The sequence below is a fragment of the Chlamydotis macqueenii genome, chromosome 3, assembly GCF_036417535.1.
Source record: "Chlamydotis macqueenii isolate bChlMac1 chromosome 3, bChlMac1.mat, whole genome shotgun sequence".
Lineage (NCBI taxonomy): Eukaryota > Metazoa > Chordata > Aves > Otidiformes > Otididae > Chlamydotis > Chlamydotis macqueenii.
In genome coordinates this window covers 126,081,244-126,099,649 of record NC_141558.1, presented here as the reverse complement: position 1 = coordinate 126,099,649, position 18,406 = coordinate 126,081,244, and the positions used below count along the sequence as shown (strand labels likewise).

Genomic DNA, 18,406 nt, shown 5'->3' with positions numbered 1-18,406 from the left:
TGAGGCCCTTCTGGCCCAAAGCGGGGTCCAGCGGGTGCCCCTCGCGGCGGGGCCAGCCCCGAGGTCGGGCCAGCGCGGGCCTGGCGATCCTTGGGGGAGCAGAGGCCTCGCAATCCCCGCTTCTCCCTCAGGCGGGCAGCCCGCGGCGCCTACAACTCCCGGCGTGCAGCGCGCCCTCGGAAGTGACGGCGTTGCGCCGCGCCGCGCCCGTTGCCTAGCGACCATGTCGGGGCGGCGGGCGCGGAGCCCGCTGCAGCGGGTGCAGCGGCGGAGCCGGGAGCTGCAGGCGCAGGTACCGGTACCGGTACCGGTACCGGGGCTGAGACGGGCGGGGAGCCCGGCGGGGTTCCGCCGGAGGCTGACGCGTCCCTGTGCTGCGTTACAGGTGGAGACGCTGCGGGCGGAGAGCGCGGCCCCGGCCTGCGGGCGGCGGGAGGCCCTTTGGCAGAGGTGAGGCGCTGCTCGTGGGGTCCCCGGCCGCGTTCCACGCGTGGGGAGGTGGCGGCCGTGCCCTGCCCTCAGCCTTCATCCTCCCCCGCTTCTGCTATCTGTCTTGTCTTGCTTTCAACGCAGATGCATGCAGCTGAAGAAACTGGTGGACGAGAATACAAACGCTCTTCGTGATTTAAAAAAAGTAAGTGTGGAGAAAAATTTATTAACGGTTTTCTCCAAAACGCGTCACGGAGAGCATTCAGAGAACACCAGCCTCCTTCGACCGCACGTGCCTCGGGACAAGAGCAATGCCTAGCGCTGGCCTGGATTCTTTGAGCGATTTGTTGCGTTCTTCCCCAGGCTGATGAGCCGGCGCCGGTGGGGAATTACAACCAGAGGAAAGAAGAAGAAGAAAAGCTGTTGCTAAAACTCGCTCAGCAGCTGCAGAAACTTCTTCTTACCTTGGATCGGGATAACGTCACTACAAATCATGCAGCGTAAGTGGCTTAAACAAATACAGTCTGTGCTTTTGTAGAATTGTATGGTTGGAAAAGACCCTGAAAAAATTGTTAGGTCGTCCCCTTTATTATCTTAACGCACTGTTAAAAAGGAAGTACTGAAGAGCCAGCTCTGCAGGGCTTGTTCTCTTCATGCAGTCGAGAAAGACTCCCTGGAATTTTTTGAGGGTGTTGCTTAATGGCTGGAATAGAACGTGGCTGTTGAGAGGAGAGGACGCAATGTGATCTGTATGCTCAGGGAGGAAACTCCGTTGGGATTTGGGAATGTTTTCAGATCAAGACAGGCAGTAAAACACAGGAATGCAAGTTCTGTCTCTGGATAATGTCCTTGCAGAGAAGCCCGTATTGCAAGGCTTTACAGCAAGTTTTGTGAAGACGATAATTTTTAAAGTTGGCTTTGTTTTGGGTAGGGATGAGGAACATCAGAAAGATCCTCAAACAGAAGGTGCAAAGGGAGAAAAAGATGAGAGTGAAGATGAAGAAAGCAGCGAGGAGGAAGATAGCGAAGAGACAGACGATGAAGACGAGGATAAACTGTTGGATGATCCAAACGTTAAAGAATGCGTTGCAGTTGGAAACTTTAACGCACAGCAGGAAGGGGATCTGACATTTATGGTAAATATGTCTCTGTAGGAGGTTTTTGACATGTCAGTACTGCAGCTCATTCTGCATTAAGCAATAGCTACAACTAAATCCTGGGGTTTAGCTAGTTCCTTGCAGAGTTTGGGAAGAAATGGTTTTTCTGGGTGCGCAGCTGGCTTGGTGGAGTCTAGTGGCCTTTGGCCACCTTCTGTAGTGGCAGGGTCTGTCGTGGTAGTCTGTGATCTCTGATTAAGCTTCTGTGGTTTTTTTTTTTTTAAATTGTGCTTGGAGCTGTTCTGAAATATTTGTTGTCTTTTGCCTCCGTTTCTCCTCCTAACGGCAAAGAAAGGTGAAGTCCTGCTTATACATGAGAAGAAGGCGGATGGCTGGTGGGTAGCCGAAAACTCGAAAGGGGAGAGAGGCCTCGTTCCTAGAACCTACCTTGCGGTTAGTGTGCTGCAGCCTTCTGTTCTAGTCTCACCTCTGTTGTTCTACGTATATTAATGATGATACAGCTGCATCAAATTGATCCTAATGCTTACGCAGCAGTGTTTTGCCTGTTACTGGAAATAGCACCATGTTTGTGTACCCGCCTGTGGAGGTATCTTCGCAAGGCGCAGAAGTACTGCTTTTGCTAGCTGCGATGACGTGCAGAGAAGTTTCTTGAACGTGAAAGTCATAATCTGTGTCACTAAAGGTCAGCGCCGAAGACTCCAAGCTGCTATGGACTAATTTGGGCTTTTCATAATTTATACGAAATGTGAGTCCATGCAAATGGAGTATTTTGTAATTTGATATGGAAGAGCCTTTTCAAAAATAGATTTTAAAGCTTTGTAACTTTTGAATGTTCATTTTTAGAGTGGCTTGCACATGTTAGTTTATGTACTTGCACACATACATCCAGAGTACAACTGTGGTGAACACTTAAGCTAGCGTTTCACTGCATGATGCTGATGTATTTCTCTTTTTAAAGAACGCACTTTGCAAATGCATTCTCTTGCTTACTTGTAGGAACGCTCCAGTCCCTCGCTGTAACAGCAGAACCAAGGGCAGTGCTCTGCAGTTACAGTGCAGAGTGGAGTGGTAGCTCATTACAGACACCAAATCTCCTCTTCTAAACTATCAACATGTGCTACGGGTGGAGAAAGCATTTTTTTAAGAACAGAACTGTGAAGGAATCAAGCACCTTCCCTTTCTGAATCTGAATTGCAGGTCCATAATGAAGATGTCGACAGCCAAGAGCAAAGTGAAGAACACATAGAAGTGGTGGATGAAACAGCAGATGGAACCGAAATTAAAAAAAGGTAAATGGAGCGTCGTGAAAGCAAATCAGTATAAAATTATTCTTCCTTCTCCTCCTTAAATCTCCTCCTAAAATAATTTCTTACAGTGAGAATACCTCACAAGGGTATTTGATTCTTTGTGACTGCGTTTTTATTTTCAGCACGGCAGACACTTCCTTTTTTTTTTTCAGCTTGCAGACACATTTTCACTGGGGTGGGTTTGTTGGGGAGTTTTGTTTTGTTTTGTTTTTGTTTTTCCCTGTCATGAAATCAAAGGATGACTGGGCCATGTATCAAGTTTGTTCCAGCTCACGAGACAGTCTTACCAGTTAGTCTTAATTGCTGGAAATACGCCGCTATTAGTATCTCTCAGACATATGGTTATTAAGCTGCTGGTATTTGAAGACAAACCTGTAATTCAGTGTTTAAATTTTTGTCCACACAAGGGTGATATTTTATACAAAATACATTATTTTTCTTGCAGAACAGATTCTCACTGGAGTGCTGTAAGAAGAGCTATCTCAGAGGTAGGTGTCTCTCCCCTACGTGGCAACTTCATCTACCGTAATGCTAATTATTTTGTAGGCGAGGTTTGCCTTTTACCGAACACTGTATCTCGCAGTACAGACCAATGTTTTTAATTAACGTCTCTATTTTCTTTTTTTTTTGTAGCAAGAGATGCTACAAAAATGTTCTGTAATGCTTCAGAAATAGGCTGCAGCCCGGCCTATGTGTCTGAATGAAGATGCAAACGAGAAGTCTTTTGCTTTGCCGCAGTAGTACCACACCGATTCTTTTTCAAGGGTGTGATTTTGTTCTGTAACTGGCTGCTCTGCTGCTGCTTTGAAACAGAAGGGGGATTTAACAAAATGGGAGTCTGGCTGGGTTCATACATGAAACGAAGTAAAAAGTCCTGAGGATGGTCCAAACTCGCTGCAGATGAGAGGAGGTGACTGATGCCCAAGTCTCTCACATAGGTTGTGCGAGAGTTCTAAATTAGGACAGAATTAGCTGTTAAATAGCAGGAATACTAATATCCTTTTTCTTTTTCTTTTTTTTTTTTGGTAATAGAATGACACAGTAGAGGTCCTGGCAACCATAGGAGCAGTTCCTGCAGGATTCCGCCTTTCCACGCTTTTCCAGCTCCTAGAAGAAGGTAAGGTTTTCTCACGGCCCTGCAGTGCAGGACTCTCGAGTGTCCGTGGTGAGTTTCTTATCCTGGTGACTAGCCTAGTGGACTAAAATCAGCATTGCTTAATTATAATTGGTAATCCGTACAGGCTATATTTGACCCATCAAATAGTGTATAAAGGGCTTTGTTTTCTTCTTCAATTGAGTCTTAATTTATCTGTGTGAAATCCTGGCCACACGAAGGCAATGACAAATTTCCCAATGATTTCAAAGATTCTCCTCTTTGGAAGATACTTCCTGTTGACATTGCAGAAAACGATGATTTTTTTAATCTTCCCTTTTTCTTTGAGATCTTTCGGAGTCTCTTCACAGAGAGACACATCTCGTATATTCCTAGTCTTTTTTGTTTGAAACTGTTTCCAGTCAATAGCTCTTTTTGTTAATTAAATTACTTTTTTTTCTGGAGTTAAATACTGCAGAACACTTTTGCAAATAGTAAAAGTACCCTTTTTAAAGGGTACTGGTAGAAGATTCCTCCATAGTTTTGTTTGGACCACTCAAATATTCAAACGGACTTTAGCCACATCTGAATTTTGGGTGTCATTCATTTTGTGGCAATAAAGATAATTAAAAAAAAAAAATCTAAGAATTTAAAAAATTACTCTTGTTGTAGGCGATCAGTTTCGAGCAAGTTACTTTTTGCAGCCTGAACTTACTCCTTCGCAGCTGGCTTTCAAAGACTTGGTGTGGAACTCTGAAAAAAATACTGTGAGTACGACTGGTGAGAAAGCTGCGATGCTTTTCCTTCGAGAGAAATGACGGGATCTGTAGATGTGGATTGCTAGCAATGTCGTATCAGTGTGTAAATATCGCTGTGAAACAGATGATGGATTTCAATGTCAATCTGGACTCCTTAGGCAGGAGATGTTATCACATCCTACTCTCCAACAGGCCAAAAATCGGTACAAGTTGGCGTGCTGGGTATCTTTTAAGAGTTTCATCTTAGGTTTGTGGGTTCCTTCCCTATCTGGGGTGAAGCAGATCTGCATGAACGCTACACTCAATCATCTCGGTAAATAAACACAAACTGGTACTGCACGCCGGAGGAGCCTGCAGATTTAATCCTCCTTCTGTTGTCTGTATTTCAGATCTATCCCAGACCAACTCGAGTATCCCTGATTGTAACTTTATGCAGCTGTAAAATGATTCCTCTCCCAGGAGTCAGCATACAGGTTCTCAGTAGACACGTTCGACTCTGTCTATTCGATGGCAATCGGGTAAGTTGTTTGGCTGTCAAAAAAAGTCTTGATGAGGTGTGGATCTTAGAGGATTTTTTTGCACGCTGGTTCCTCTGGTAGCCAGTTCCTCCAGTTGTCTGACTCGGAGAGAGACACACAATCTGCCTCCCAAGCCTCTTAATTTACTCTCCGATTAATCTGGCTCGATATTCGCCCGTGATCACAGTGTGACACACTACCCTCGCTCTCTCACTTGCAGTCACCTCAGACATGTAGGTTTGGCTAGTTGCTGGCACCTAGACGTACACACGCACATTCAGAATAAAGGGCCCATTCACCCAGAAAAAAAATTATAAATGGAGTTTAATGAGAGAACAAGACAGACTGCATTGATCAGGTGCCGGGCACGGCCAGACAAGCATACTTATCCCTCTTTTCCCACCCTTGTTACTCCACAAAGTGTTTTGATCCCTCCCTTTTTCTGCCCTTGGTTTCTCCCCGGAACAGCCCTATTAAAAGTCACGTGCGGTCCCCAAATGCCCATCCCCTGCAGGCCAGTGTCTCATGCCCCTAAGCAGTCTGTAGGGCAATCCAGCGAGCCACTCCTCTTGATTCATCATGATGGGAGTCACACCCAGCCCTCAGGCTGACGGCTCTCCTGGGCAGCCCTGGGAAGGGCTGGGGCGGGAGCTCCATTGCTCTGAGTCCATAATTTCGGTTCCCCCACCTGCCATTGTGCCTTTTTGCTCCTTGATGTTTGTAGAGATGAGTCTTTCCTGGGCAGATCTCTCTCCTGTGCCAGGCCTGGGAATAGCTGGGTCATATTCAGATTCCCCCAGCTGCCGTTGATCCTCTGTGCTCCTTTGTGCGTTTGTGCAGAGCAGCTTTTTATAACAGAATCTAACGCTGACGATCTGGCGGCTTTCTTCCTGCGGCACTGAATGCTCTTGGGGGCAAAGGGACTGTTACTGGTGTATATGAAGCAAGGATGGTTGGAAAGTGCTCTGTGGCTACAGAGGAAACTTCCTTGGTAGTCCTTTAAACTGAAGCCATCTGATAAAGTTGAAGAGCAAGTGTAATTTTATCTTTGCTGTACGCAGTCTTGGATTAATCTGGGATAATACTGCATTTTCTTAAAGCTGCATAGCTTTCTGGAAGAACTCATCTTAAGATTTTTTTTTTCACCACTTGAAATATTTTAGGTGCTGAGTAACATCCACACAGTGAGAGCGACGTGGCTACCTAAAAGTCCCCAGACGTGGACCTTTTCTCCAAGGGTAGGTATCCTGCTCAGGGAGGGACCTAGCCAGTAACTATTTGTTTACAGCATCTATTACTTCTGGTCTTTGTATTGAAATAAAATGTCTCGCAACCAAAGTGAACATGCAGAAGAGAAGAGACTTGCTGAAGTGCACGAATTCAAACGAAACCAAGTGTTTTAGCAAAAACACTTTGGAGAAATGAGTTAAGGGGAAGGAAAAGGAGCGGGAGGGACTGGTGATCCAGCCGGTGGCACTGGCTAACTTTGAATTGATATCAGGAGCCCACTGCATGGTGTTCACGGAGAAAGGAAGACACTAACCAGTTTGCATACGAGCTTTTGCTTTGATTTCATTTAAAAAAAAGCATATGCTTGCATGTTTCGGGTCCCGTGCATGGCCACGCTCAGAGTAGCGTTGTCACGTTTTACCCCAGTTGTTGCTGTGTTCTTGGAGGGAATTAAGTGCTTTTTGACATCTAAAGTTCTTTAGTAGCACACAAAAAAATGTACCTTGGTAGCATAGCTGTGTTTCATGGCAAGATAAAGAAGAAGGGGAGCAAGGTTTCAACTGAAATTGGCTGTCCACTCACCATTTTCTTTTATATGCACTGGGATTGGGTCTGAGATTGATGTGTTTGATTGGCCTTTAAAAATCAGAGGGTTTTCTTTTAATAGGTACATTCACCCTTTTAAATTTTTTTATTTTTATTTTTTTTATTTTCCCCCTCTCTGTATTAGGTAACGGGCATTTTACCCAGCTTGCTGGATGGTGACTGTTTTGTCAGGTCCAACTCTCTGTCTTCAGACATCGGTATATTATTTGAACTTGGCATCACTTATATTCGCAACGTAAGTGTGTAAAGTTGCAGTATACATCGTTCCAAGCACACGTTTGTAACGCGAACCAGCTGTCCCGTATTCGATATTAAGCTGCAGTATCCCAGCACCAAACTGTGAGATCCAAACAGAAATATAGCTGAACTTTTTGTAGCTTATCGCTTATAAGATTGTCTTCGGACTGCTGTGCTGTAACTGTTTAAATAGCACGGACAGTGGTGGTGCAGGGAGATAAGCAGAGCGTACATCTGTAGGGAACAGGACTATGCAAGGCCTGGTTGGTAAGGGATGGTTCACAGGGACCTGACGGGGCATCACGGCCCTCCTCATGCTAACGGGAGTAGTCAAGATGATGCAAAGTGTCTGCTTCTGTTTGAAGAGTAAGTTTAAATGAGGGCTGGAGCGTTGACAAATTCCTACCTTTTATCAGTGCTTTGTGGGTCCGGAAGGACGGGCTGGCAGACCGGATGAGCTCCCTTTCCAGGCACCGTCTCTGGTACTATGAATAAAGCCTTCCGGTGCACGGGGTCACTGGCTGGGAAACGGTAGATTCTGGAATCAGATGGGTAAATCCTCTGGGTAAATTTTTTTTTTCCCCCTGCTCCTTTCTGTCCTGCGTGCTTTAGAGCATTAGTGCAGGTTTGAGGTGTTTTACCTTTGTATCTGTACACTTCTTCTTTTCCAGGAGCTTGATATACTTAGGTTTCCCTGAAACGTGTATTTCTTGGCTTAATAAATCCTCATCTGTTAAATATGTTAATGGACAGTCAACTTCCGCGTAACTGTGTGCCGTTTGGTAAAACATCTTCAAACACCTGCAAATGCCTCACAGTCAGTGTTTGCTTACCACAAATCTGAGGCTTTTACCATTTTAATGTGATTATTCTGGATAATTGCTTGTGGTTCAGTTACTCAGTCTAGTTTAGCTACTCAAGTTATTTACATTTCTCTTTTTTTCTAGTCAACAGGTGAAAGAGGAGAGCTAAGCTGTGGCTGGGCATTTCTGAAGCTTTTTAATTCCAGTGGAATGCCTGTTCCTTCCAAGTAAGCTTGTTATGTTTTCCTTCTCTTTCTGTATTTATATATTTATGTGTATACATCCATTTTTGGCTAGCAGTAAGGTTCACATTTCATACTTACACACTGACAGAGGCAGGTGTAATCCTGACTAATGTGCAGGTTGCTGCGGGTCTTTCAGTGAGCGTGCTGGTCCTGCTTCCACATCCAGTGTGTGTTCTACTTAGTCTGAGGGAGGAAAGTGCTCTCTGGACCCAACATTCAGGTTTAAAGTGTTGCAAATTAATATTCCTCAGCGGCATTTTAAAGCTGTGGAAATACCCTAGTCAATAGGGAGTTGTGTAGAGTTTTGCTCATAGAAAATAGAATAATTACTTAAATTGAAGGTGAGAGTGTTTCTTTTTAATTCTGGCTCTTCTTTATGTGCGCTTGGCTGTATATATCCCTTTCTCATTTAAAAATGAGGAGACTGGTTTCTAAAACTTGGAAGCGGCTAAGAGTTGTTGTGAGTTTTATTAAATGTGGGAAAGCTTGCTGTTAGTTTACAGAATCGACTGATTGTAGCGCAGACTTGCAATAGTTAATTTCTCCTGAATACATAAAGATATATGTGTATCCTGAATATATTTGGATTACAGGGCAAAAAGAATGCCACAGGAGACTTCTACTATTCTATAAGCCTTTAACTCTCTAAATCTGATCTGTAACGTTGTTTGTCTATTCCATTAAGTTAAACATGGTACCCAGGGAGTGAAATTGCATGCTTGCTTCAACAGTGACGTACTCTCCACAGACCTGGGATTGTATTATTCTTCAACATTTTAAACCTTCCATAGCTAAGTATCTTTGATACTTAAGCCATGACTCCTCAAAAACATTTTAGTGGAACAATTGCTACATTTCATGTAAGAGAAATATTGGAGTCCTGTGGAAGCGAATAAGTGCTGCTCCTTTCTTTTGAAAGAACTAACTAGCGTCCTCATATAATCCAAGTTTCACATTTATCATTTGAGTTTTGGTTACTTAGTAGTTCGTTGTAGTCTTTTCCTGTAAAATACTAGTCATCACCTCAAGCACCGTGTCAGTGTTTCGTTTGAGACAGCAGGTTTCTTTCTTTCTCAGAAAGCAGCTGTGCTGTTCCCACACACCCTTACATCTTTTTACTGTAGCTGTGCTGCTCTTGTTTCACAGGATGTATGAACTGCTATTAAACGGTGGTACTCCCTACGAGAGAGGCGTTGAGGTTGACCCATCAATATCAAGAAGAGGTGTGGTTTCTCCTAAATATTATATAAATGAAACGATACAACAAAGGCTGTACCTATTTTACAACACGCAGTGCTCAGCCAGGGCTCTCCTTAGCATGCAGTCACCACAGCCTGGTTTGGTTTTTTGTGTTTATCCTCCACGTTACTCCATGCGTATTATGAATCCACTGTCCTAGAGAGAGGTAACAGCTTATGTTAGACCAAATATTGATAATATTGTCAGATGTTCAATTCCTCCTGGTTTTTAGACCATTGCAGTTTTAGCAAAACATCGAGCCAAATTTAAATGTCCATTCTTGTAATATAATTCTTAACTGTTCTTTCAAAATGACAGATTTAATATTGGGTATTTATTTCTTAAGCAGGCAGTGGTGTTTTTCATCAGTTTATAACACTCAAGAAACAGCCTGTGCTTGTAGTGAAACTGCAGTCATTAAGCGTGCAGTCGAAAGACATCCTGGAGTAAGTATGCACGCGTGCTGCCGTAACATGAAAAAGCGTATCAGATAGCCTGGAATGGTTCCAGAGATCTGAAGTGTTCCCTTCCCTGAAACACTGCCTCTGGAAAAATCTGAGGGTCGTGGCACCTGCATGTTGTACTTGATCTCTGTTTGACACTTATTAGCTATTTTGTCGAAAAGAACTTAAAAGTCTTTAAGTTTTGATAATACTGAAAACCACAACAGCAGGAGTCTGGCTGTTACAGCTTTACCAATGTACACCATCAAAAGTTGTGACGGATTCATGGAGATGCCAATACGAGCTAGTAATGATCTCCATGAAGCTGTCATTGCTCTCAAGTTTTGGTGAACGGTGCTTCTAGGAGCAATTTAGAATAAAAATCTCAACTGCATTTTGTTTTTTTTTTTTTTCTTTCCCCAATAGTTTGCTACCAGAAACATTAATTGGCAGTATGTGCTACATCCATCTCTTAATATTTTATCGACAAATACTTGGTGATGCACTCCTGAAAGACAGAATAAGCACGCAAAGCACAGGTAAGAACTGCTGTTGTGGAGAACTCCTCAGCAATGGAGAGCGTGCTGGAGAAAGATCAGGTTCCTAAGGAGTTACTCTCTCCAGAGTCTCCCGTTCGTAAGAGAAAGCAGGGGTCTGCAGGAGCAACTCACTGATACAGGGTACCCGTAGGATTTTGTTCCCTGGTATTGCTGGCACTGACAATCTCACAAGGTTAGGAAATCATGCTCCCCGCACGGAGGATTTCAGTGTTTTAACTTTCAGTCTGCAGCTGTTGTGAGGACAAATAGAAAGCTGTTGTCCCTTTTAACAACAGAGAAGAGCCTCTTGCTGTAAATACCAGCCCTCTGTGTTTGCATTTCAAACTAGTGCTATTTCAACTCGCATCTCGTGCCTTGCCCTGTTTGACATCGGTTCACATCGCAGAACGCAAAACTCACAGGAACAGTTTTGTTTTCTGCGAAGTATGAACGAAGTGTTTTCAGTGACATTCTCGTTAAAAATAGCCTATGTGGATAGGTAAAGGGTTACTTCTAAATAAACAAACATAAATAACAAGCAAATAAAGTAAACTATTATTTGGAAGAGAAATGTTTCCTTCTCACCATCTATGCAATGAGACGTTAGGCACGCACACAGGTTTACTCATTCATTTCTAGTGTATGCGTGCTCTCTGAGTTATAGAAGAGATTAGGCAGATGTTTTTGTCACTGAGGCTAAGTCATCCCCTTTATTTTTAATTACTATTTACTTATTGGCTAATGCAGCTGGGAGAGACAAAAGTGGAAGAGTTCTGGTTTTGGAAGTTAGTATCTCGCTCTGATTTCGCAGCTCTTTATATTATTCTTTCCATATCTTTCCTTCAACGGAACTGTAATAGTTTATAGCCTTCTCCACTTTAAAATCAATTTGAAATATGGAAAATGTACACTTCTTAACTGTACTACAGGTTAATTTACATTGGTACTGTAAAGTGATTTTCTTCTGTTTCCTCCCGTGTCTTCTCCAGACTGAATTACATACCATCTGTTCCTATGGCAAATAAATTTCTTTGTCCACTGACTAACTAATTTTAAATTTACAATCTTTAGCCATACTTAGGCATCTGACTTACAGGTTCATCTTTCAGAGGTGCTCGCAACGTAACTCCCTTCCCGATTTTCTTGAACTTTAATAGACATTCTGAGTATACTGACTTCAGTATCTGAAAGTCAGACCCTTTCATAAATTAATGCTTTATTTAATAAGCTTATCACAGAGAAACTGAAAACGCTTAGTTTTTAAAGGGCAGTTGAGAACTTACTTGATTTGATGTTTATGACATAGCACGGTAGAACAGGCCGGTGACCTCTCCTGGAGTTAAATTGCATCCATTTGGATTCAGACTTCATTGGAAAGGATTTAAAAGGCTTTACCCCAGTGTTTCAGAACTTGTTCTGGTAGCCATTTTCTACTTTTTTTTTTTTCTGGTGTAACAAAAGAAGATTTCTCTTACTTCAAAATCAACTGTCACTTTAGAAATAAGCAACTTAAAATGCCCGTTACATACATTACGGCCGGCCTGTTCAGCTCAGACGGGAGACCCCGCTATTACCGGGCGGCTAACCTGAGAGGCACGCGGGAGACCCACGCAGTCTGATGATGTGCCCTGCTTGGTAACTTTACTGTGCCACTTGTTACTGGCTTATCTTCAAATCACACACAACACGAGCCAGATTAAAGTAGAAGGAAGGTGTGTTTATTCATAACATCCAAGTCAGGCAGCACAATTTCAGATGTTTTTGAAAAAAGACAGGTGCAGAAACAAGGAAAAACACCTCAATCTACCCCTAGGTTAAATCAGTAAGGTCTCTTCCTTGCTGGCTTCTCCTAATAAACCAGCAATCCGTTTTTGTGTGTCTCCTCTCTCTCAGGTGAACTGTATCTCAGCCACCGAGAGGCTGCAGACTCAAGAGAATGCAGTTGTTAGCTCTTCTACCTTCCCTGCTGCTCTGGAGTACTATCACAGCTAGTTTTCCCTTTGGAATATCCTGAGGGGAGCCGATGTGCTGAATACCTGGGTGTGCTGGTACCTTGAGAACTATCCTGTTTCTTCCTTAGCCTTGAATGTGTTTGTTTTCTGTTTCAGATTTAATCTGTAATCCTATTTTAGCAACTTTCCCTCAACTCATGGATCAGCCAGACCTGATGGATGCACTTCGGGTATGTTATCTCCGTAGTGTTCAACTACATCTGATGTGTCAGGGTTTCCAGACAGTTTGCAGAATTGGCACAGGGGAGGAATGGGGAGTGTGAAGAAAGTGGGACTGTAACAGGAGCTTAAACTACTGTGGGACTGCAGTGAGGGAGATTTTTGCAGCTAAAAATGGAATTGCTTTAGATCTCAGTCTGATTTTACATTTAATTTCATTTTAGAGTGCTTGGGCAGATAGAGAAAAAACGTTGAAGAGATCTGAGAAGGTAATAAATTACAGGTTTTTCTTTGACATACATTCAGTCTAATTTGAACTTGTGACTTTTTGTCTCGGTGTTTTTATATGGTTGTTAGTGGGGAAGCTATTACAGGTTCATACCCAGCGCGATGTACTTCCAACACTTGACTGGTAAAAGCTTTCCACTGGTACAAAAGGGGCTGTGCACATCCCCAAAATAACCCTTCTTCCTCTAACCTCTGAGCTCCAGCCCTCCCACAGTCTGCAGGGAAAAAGGCCCCCAAATTCTGCAGATCTCCCTACCTCAGATGGTTGTAATCTCCCACTCTGGCGGGTAGAGAGCTGGAGAAGAACTGAATTGGCCATGTCACCAGGCTTACCCGTACCTTGTCCTACCTCCTGTCCTCTGGACAAAGGGAAGCTGCAGGTAACTCAATGAGAAAGGCGTTGGCTCCTGATCCAAGACACTTCACTTGGGAGCAGCAGAAGGGTATTTCATTCATTGTGCGCGCTACTGAATAGATACACAAGATGATCTCCCCGTTTATGCAAACAAACCAAAATGCTGTTGAGTCAGAATCGCTTTTTCAAGGCCACTCATCCAAAAAGAAAGCTGATCTGCTCAAAGAATTAGTAACTCCTCGGTGTCCCAGAACCATCCAGTTTTACCTGACTTGTCGTGTGCCCCTCCCATGGTAGGATTGCTGCCTGGTGAATTCTTACTCCTTGCATGGTTATATGACGCTTAGCTGCTAAAGCTCCTGCCGGGCTCTCAACTGTTCAATGCCAGTCATAGCACTCACGTTTCAGGAACATTTCTGGAAAAGTTGCGGTGGTCAACGTGTTTTCCAGGAGGCAGAGCTCTGCGCGTGTCCTTGCATGCAGGGGTTCTTTCCTGTCTGTTTCTTTCCTGTGTACAATACTTCTGTAGAAGTGCTCGGCAACACCGCATATTTGCACTGAAGTATTTTCAAATACTTTTCTCTGCAGAGAGATCGGGAATTTCTGAAGTCTCTGTTTGTCCTGGTGTACCACGATTCCGTCTTCCCTCTCCTCCAGTCCACTTTCCTCCCCGACTACAAGTGGGCTGAGGAAGAGTCTGAAGCATCTCGCTGGAAGGCGATTGCTGACTTTTTAAAAAAAAGCCGAGAGAACGATGGTGCACTTCGCTATCTGCTGTCGTCAGAAAACACTCACAAAGCCTTTGATATCTCAGAGCTGGCTTACGATTTCTTAGGAGAAGTGAGGAAAAACAATCCTGGAGTGTGAATGGATTACAAAAGATCAAGACAGGCTACGTAAGAATGGAGTAACAATCTAAATAAATTCTTACAAAAAAAACCCTGTGTACTGTCTGAATTGTAATGAATATTTTAACATATTTAACGCTAAATTATTTTATCAGTTTAACTAACGGAAATTATATTTTACGATGTTAGACAAGGCTGTGGTTGCCCGTTACCTGTTGTAGCCACGTCGAGTGTCGTATTTTGCTCAAGCTGACTCAGCACTTCTCTCCTCTCATGCAACTTCCAATTAATTTCCAGTTTTGTTTTAATCAGGGTGAACAAAAGACTCTTTGTCCCCCTACTGCAGCAGACTGGTAACAGGCAAGGAAAATAGCAATGATCTTGAAGAATGCTGCTGAGCAAGGCCAGCCAGGTTGGGACAAAAACTGATCTCTTATCCAAACAGTGGACAGCAGGCTGCTCTCTATTTAGACTGTTTTACTGTTTTTCTTTCCCACTCAGGAAAAGGTTGGGTTATTCACAGGAATGCGCTTGACCCACCTAATACAAATAAAAGCTGGTGAGAATTCAGGGCAGGCCGTGTTTCCCCTGTGCGTGGCTGTGCCGTACGGCAGCTCCCTCTGTGCTGGCTGATGAGCCGCGCGGTATTCCTCAGGTGGAGCAGGATGTCAAAAGCTGCTTTTCCCCGAGCGGTTTGTAACCGCAGGCCGAGCGTGCTGCCCGCTCCCAGCGGGAGGTTATTAATCCGAGGTTTGTTTTTTTTTTTTTTTGCGCTGGCATGTCTGGATGCTTTCTGCACAGGTACCTTGCTACCGTGTCCGAGGAGGCAGAAGTGCACTGAGTCACATGGGGCTTTAGATCAGAGCCAGTCACTAGTTTTGTCAGGTGTGAAATGTTTTGAAACAAGATTCTTCAAAGACCACATCGCGCTGCGCACAGCCCAAAGCCAGCTCCCACTGACAGCGTTTGTAAACGGGAGCCTCCAGACGTGCCGCAAAGCACTTCCCCCTGGCCGAGGAGGGGCTCGGACAGAAAGAAACCTCAGAGATTTGATCGTTGCTCTGTATTGTGCAAGAGCTTGGCACAGAAGCCAAACACCCAGGGCATCACTTGGCTCTCCTAACAGAGAGATACACTATCTTCCTACGATATTGTCCCCTTCCTGCTGCAGAGTATCGCCCGAGTTAGAGAGGACAGAATGACTTCACACTAGGCCACGAGGCAGAGATGTCACCTTCAGCCTTTCATCTCACCAGTTATCGCTGAATTACAGGGTGGGGCAGAGTCCTCTGGAAAAAAACGACATCCAAAGCGCGTCTGCCAGGAGGCAGAAGTTAAAGCTGCCCAGTAGCTGTCCTTCAGACCCTTCTGGGCACTTAGGAGCACGCGGGCAAACCCTTCTACCGGTGTGTTGAGCTGTCTGTCAAAAACTCTCGGCCGCAACTGAAGGCTGGACATGCCCGGTGGGTGTGGGGGACTCTGACGTGAACACGGAGCAGAAAGCTGAACAGAAAGGGGAGGAGGCAACAACAGTGGAAACAAAAATATTTCAGGTTTGAAAGTGTGCCAAAGACAAAAATCGACTGCGTGGTGCAGGATTCCACCCCCCCGCTCTTGTCGAAGACCTTGAATTGGTCGCGTGCCGGTGGCAGCGCTGGGGTCCCATTGCTCCCCCATCCCGGCGCTGGCGGCAGGGCGCGTGAAGCCAGCCGCAATAACCCCAGGGTTGCTGAGGGCTCCTTCAGCCGGAGGAAGCGGCACGGTGCCAGCCCGGGCCGGTTTCTGTGATTACGTCCCCGCGGGTGTGGCGGTTAAAACCCTGCATGGGAGCGGCGCAGGGGCAAATGCGAGCGGAGCGATCACAGATCGCAGCGTCAGCTGAGAAAAGATGGCCTCAGCGTCTCCCTCTGCGGCCTCCACGCAGACCACCTTGCCCTCCGGACTCGCCGTCTTCAAAACCATCCCCTACGCGTTCATCCTACCAGAGATCGTGAGTATGGCAAACTTTGCTGCATTAGAGCACCTCACTGACGGCTCTAGTGAATCTAAAAATCAGGGAGCAGCCCCCAAAATGATCCTGAAGACAGTGTTAATGGGAAATAAGGTCCTGTCTTTGAGCTTATACTGAATGCACAAAGGTGGTCTTCGTGATGTGGTTTTTTTGGGAACAGCTTGAGGACAAGATACACTCCAGCTCCATCCCAGAGCCCATCGTGCGAGGGTCGCTGGCTGCCGTAGGGCTGGGAGAGGCTGCCCTCCGGGGCAGGAGTAGCTCTAGTTATCGCACAGAAACTGCTTGAAAATCAAGGGAATTTTTTTCACTGTATGAAGTCTTTCCAAGGGCTTGAAGGCCTCACAAGGATGTCTTGTCACGTGTGACTCTTTCAATTGCTTCTGGGTCCAGAGGGCTGGCGGTGGGCCTGGCTGAGATAACCGCTGGTGTACTTTGACACGCTACACGGCGCTGGTGACCCACATTGGGTACAATCGCTGTGGCCGGGCTTTGCCGTGAGCTGCCTGTGCCAGCGGGCTCAGCTCCCCGCTGCGAATCTGGGGGAGTTTCATCCACCGGAGCTGGAACGGCGCAGGGCAGCGTGAACTTATCCAGATAACCCCGCGTGCCATTTGTGCACCGGAAATATTCTAGGTGGATCCAGAGCGAGCGACTCACTCTGGGTTGGTGTCTGGAGTCAGGAGGAGACTTCCTCGTGCCACAATTTCAAGCCCAGGAGATTAACCAGCGGGCAGGGCCGGGCAGACGCGGCCGTTCGCCCTTCCCAGATAAAAGTACATGTTCTGGCTTCTCTGCCAAAGCCCTCGGGGCAAGATGTTTACTTGCGTGGAACACAGCAGCAAACCTTTGCCTTCTGTAAAAAACAGTTTGAAGTATCTCCTGAGAGCGTTCAGGGACACCCGTGGCAGCTTGCGGTGCTGCTGTTGCTCCGGGAGGCTGGTCGGTTGCTGCCCAACGATGCAGGGCTTCCAACGGCAGCTGGGGGAGGCGAGGGAGGACTCGGGGAGGAAAAAGGGCTTTCCCCATGCCAAACTCATCGGAAGTTTGTCCCCGGCAGCTCTGCGGTACCTGGGTGTGGATCCTCGTCGCTGCTACCTCCGTCTCCCTCCCGCTGCTGCAGGGATGGGTGATGTATGTGTCCCTCAGCTCCTGCCTCATCTCCCTGCTGCTCCTCATAAGCTACCTCTTCGGCTTTCACAAAAACAACGAGAACTGGAAAGTGCTGGTAAGGAGGGGCTGGGACACCGGCAGATGTTGGCAGCAGCAGCGCGGGCGCAAAACCACTGTGGCTGGTGATGAGTTAGCTGGCCAGCTGCTGGCCCTTCTGCGAGCAACCAGCCCGTTTTGCTCCTTTTGCCTTGACTGGAAACGCTGAGGGAAGCTGTGCCACGCCACGAACGCTGCGTGGGCCCAGGGGAGGGTTCGGCGTGGTACGAGGGTTTGGTCCCAGGCCCTGGCCGGGCGTGTGCATCCCCTTCACGTGCAGAGGATGGACATCGTCCTTAGGGTGAACCAGAGAAGGACAGTCCCGAGCAGGTTCTGATCCTCGCCGCTCCCTTGTTTTGCAGGACAGTTTGTACCACGGCGCCACAGCCATTCTGTACATGAGCGCTGCAGTCTTGCAAGCCAACGCAACCATCCGCTCTGAGTTCGGCCTCAATTCGCCACTTCACTACCAGCTCAACAGTGCCGCATCGGTGAGTCGGTCCAGTAAATCCCAGACAGGTCAGAGTGCTCACGGTTCCCCTCAGGGAGATGCAGGAGTGAATATTAAAGCCACAGCAGAGCCATCCCAAGCCCAGCAGTGTCACACTGGTCAGAGCTTCAGCTCCTCGTCTCTGTTGTGTTGCGCAGCCAGTGTGGGCTTCTTGGGGTCCAGCAGCTCGTGGACAGCCCTGCATGGCTGCCTCCTGGGAAATGCGGGGGGCTTTGCCAGGTTGAGAGCACCGAGAGGAGATGGGGTTAGACTCTCCCAGCTGACTCCAGCTTTTGCTCTTCTTCCTCTCCTGCAGTTCTTCGCCTTCATCACGACCCTCCTGTACATCCTCCACGCCTTCAGCATCTACTACCAGTGAGCCCAGCAGCGCCAGCTTCGCCTCTGCAGGACGAGGGCTTTCCCAGCGCAAGGGATGCAGCCATCTTCCACCAAGGTGTCCCTGCCCCGG

The 18,406-nt window shown here is 46.2% G+C and overlaps 2 protein-coding genes and 1 long non-coding RNA gene across 7 annotated transcripts; 2 read left to right on the top strand and 1 right to left on the bottom strand.

The window, feature by feature from the left end:
• The first annotated feature begins 209 nt into the window (after positions 1-209).
• NPHP1 (nephrocystin 1) lies at positions 210-14,433 on the top strand. 3 transcript variants are annotated; one of them, XM_086744225.1, is made up of 20 exons: positions 210-292; positions 386-450; positions 574-634; positions 793-929; positions 1,361-1,565; positions 1,878-1,979; positions 2,745-2,836; positions 3,300-3,342; positions 3,887-3,971; positions 4,620-4,714; positions 5,095-5,223; positions 6,387-6,461; positions 7,184-7,294; positions 8,244-8,326; positions 9,491-9,567; positions 9,933-10,029; positions 10,453-10,565; positions 12,674-12,747; positions 12,961-13,005; positions 13,968-14,433. In XM_086744225.1, the coding sequence occupies exons 1-20, from the start codon at positions 224-226 to the stop codon at positions 14,244-14,246; spliced, it is 2,037 nt and encodes a 678-aa protein (XP_086600351.1). In that variant the 5' UTR covers positions 210-223; the 3' UTR covers positions 14,247-14,433. The 3 variants fall into 3 exon arrangements, with proteins under 3 accessions (XP_086600351.1, XP_086600350.1, XP_086600352.1); XM_086744224.1 differs by having other exon boundaries at positions 9,930-10,029; XM_086744226.1 differs by lacking the exon at positions 7,184-7,294 and having other exon boundaries at positions 9,930-10,029.
• Positions 7,289-12,680, bottom strand: LOC147601484 (uncharacterized). 2 transcript variants are annotated; one of them, XR_015258099.1, is made up of 5 exons: positions 11,849-12,680; positions 9,621-9,739; positions 7,938-8,097; positions 7,703-7,834; positions 7,289-7,396 (listed from the first exon to the last, which is right to left on the bottom strand). It is a non-coding gene; the product is annotated as an uncharacterized LOC147601484 (long non-coding RNA). The 2 variants fall into 2 exon arrangements; XR_015258098.1 differs by having other exon boundaries at positions 7,304-7,834.
• Positions 14,434-14,769: 336 nt separating the features above from the next.
• On the top strand, positions 14,770-18,387 carry MALL (mal, T cell differentiation protein like). Of its 2 annotated transcripts, XM_010127366.2 has the most exons (4): positions 14,770-16,217; positions 17,299-17,466; positions 17,810-17,938; positions 18,254-18,387. In XM_010127366.2, the coding sequence occupies exons 1-4, from the start codon at positions 16,116-16,118 to the stop codon at positions 18,314-18,316; spliced, it is 462 nt and encodes a 153-aa protein (XP_010125668.1). In that variant the 5' UTR covers positions 14,770-16,115; the 3' UTR covers positions 18,317-18,387. The 2 variants fall into 2 exon arrangements, with proteins under 2 accessions (XP_010125668.1, XP_086600357.1); XM_086744231.1 differs by having other exon boundaries at positions 17,810-18,321.
• Positions 18,388-18,406: the final 19 nt, after the last annotated feature.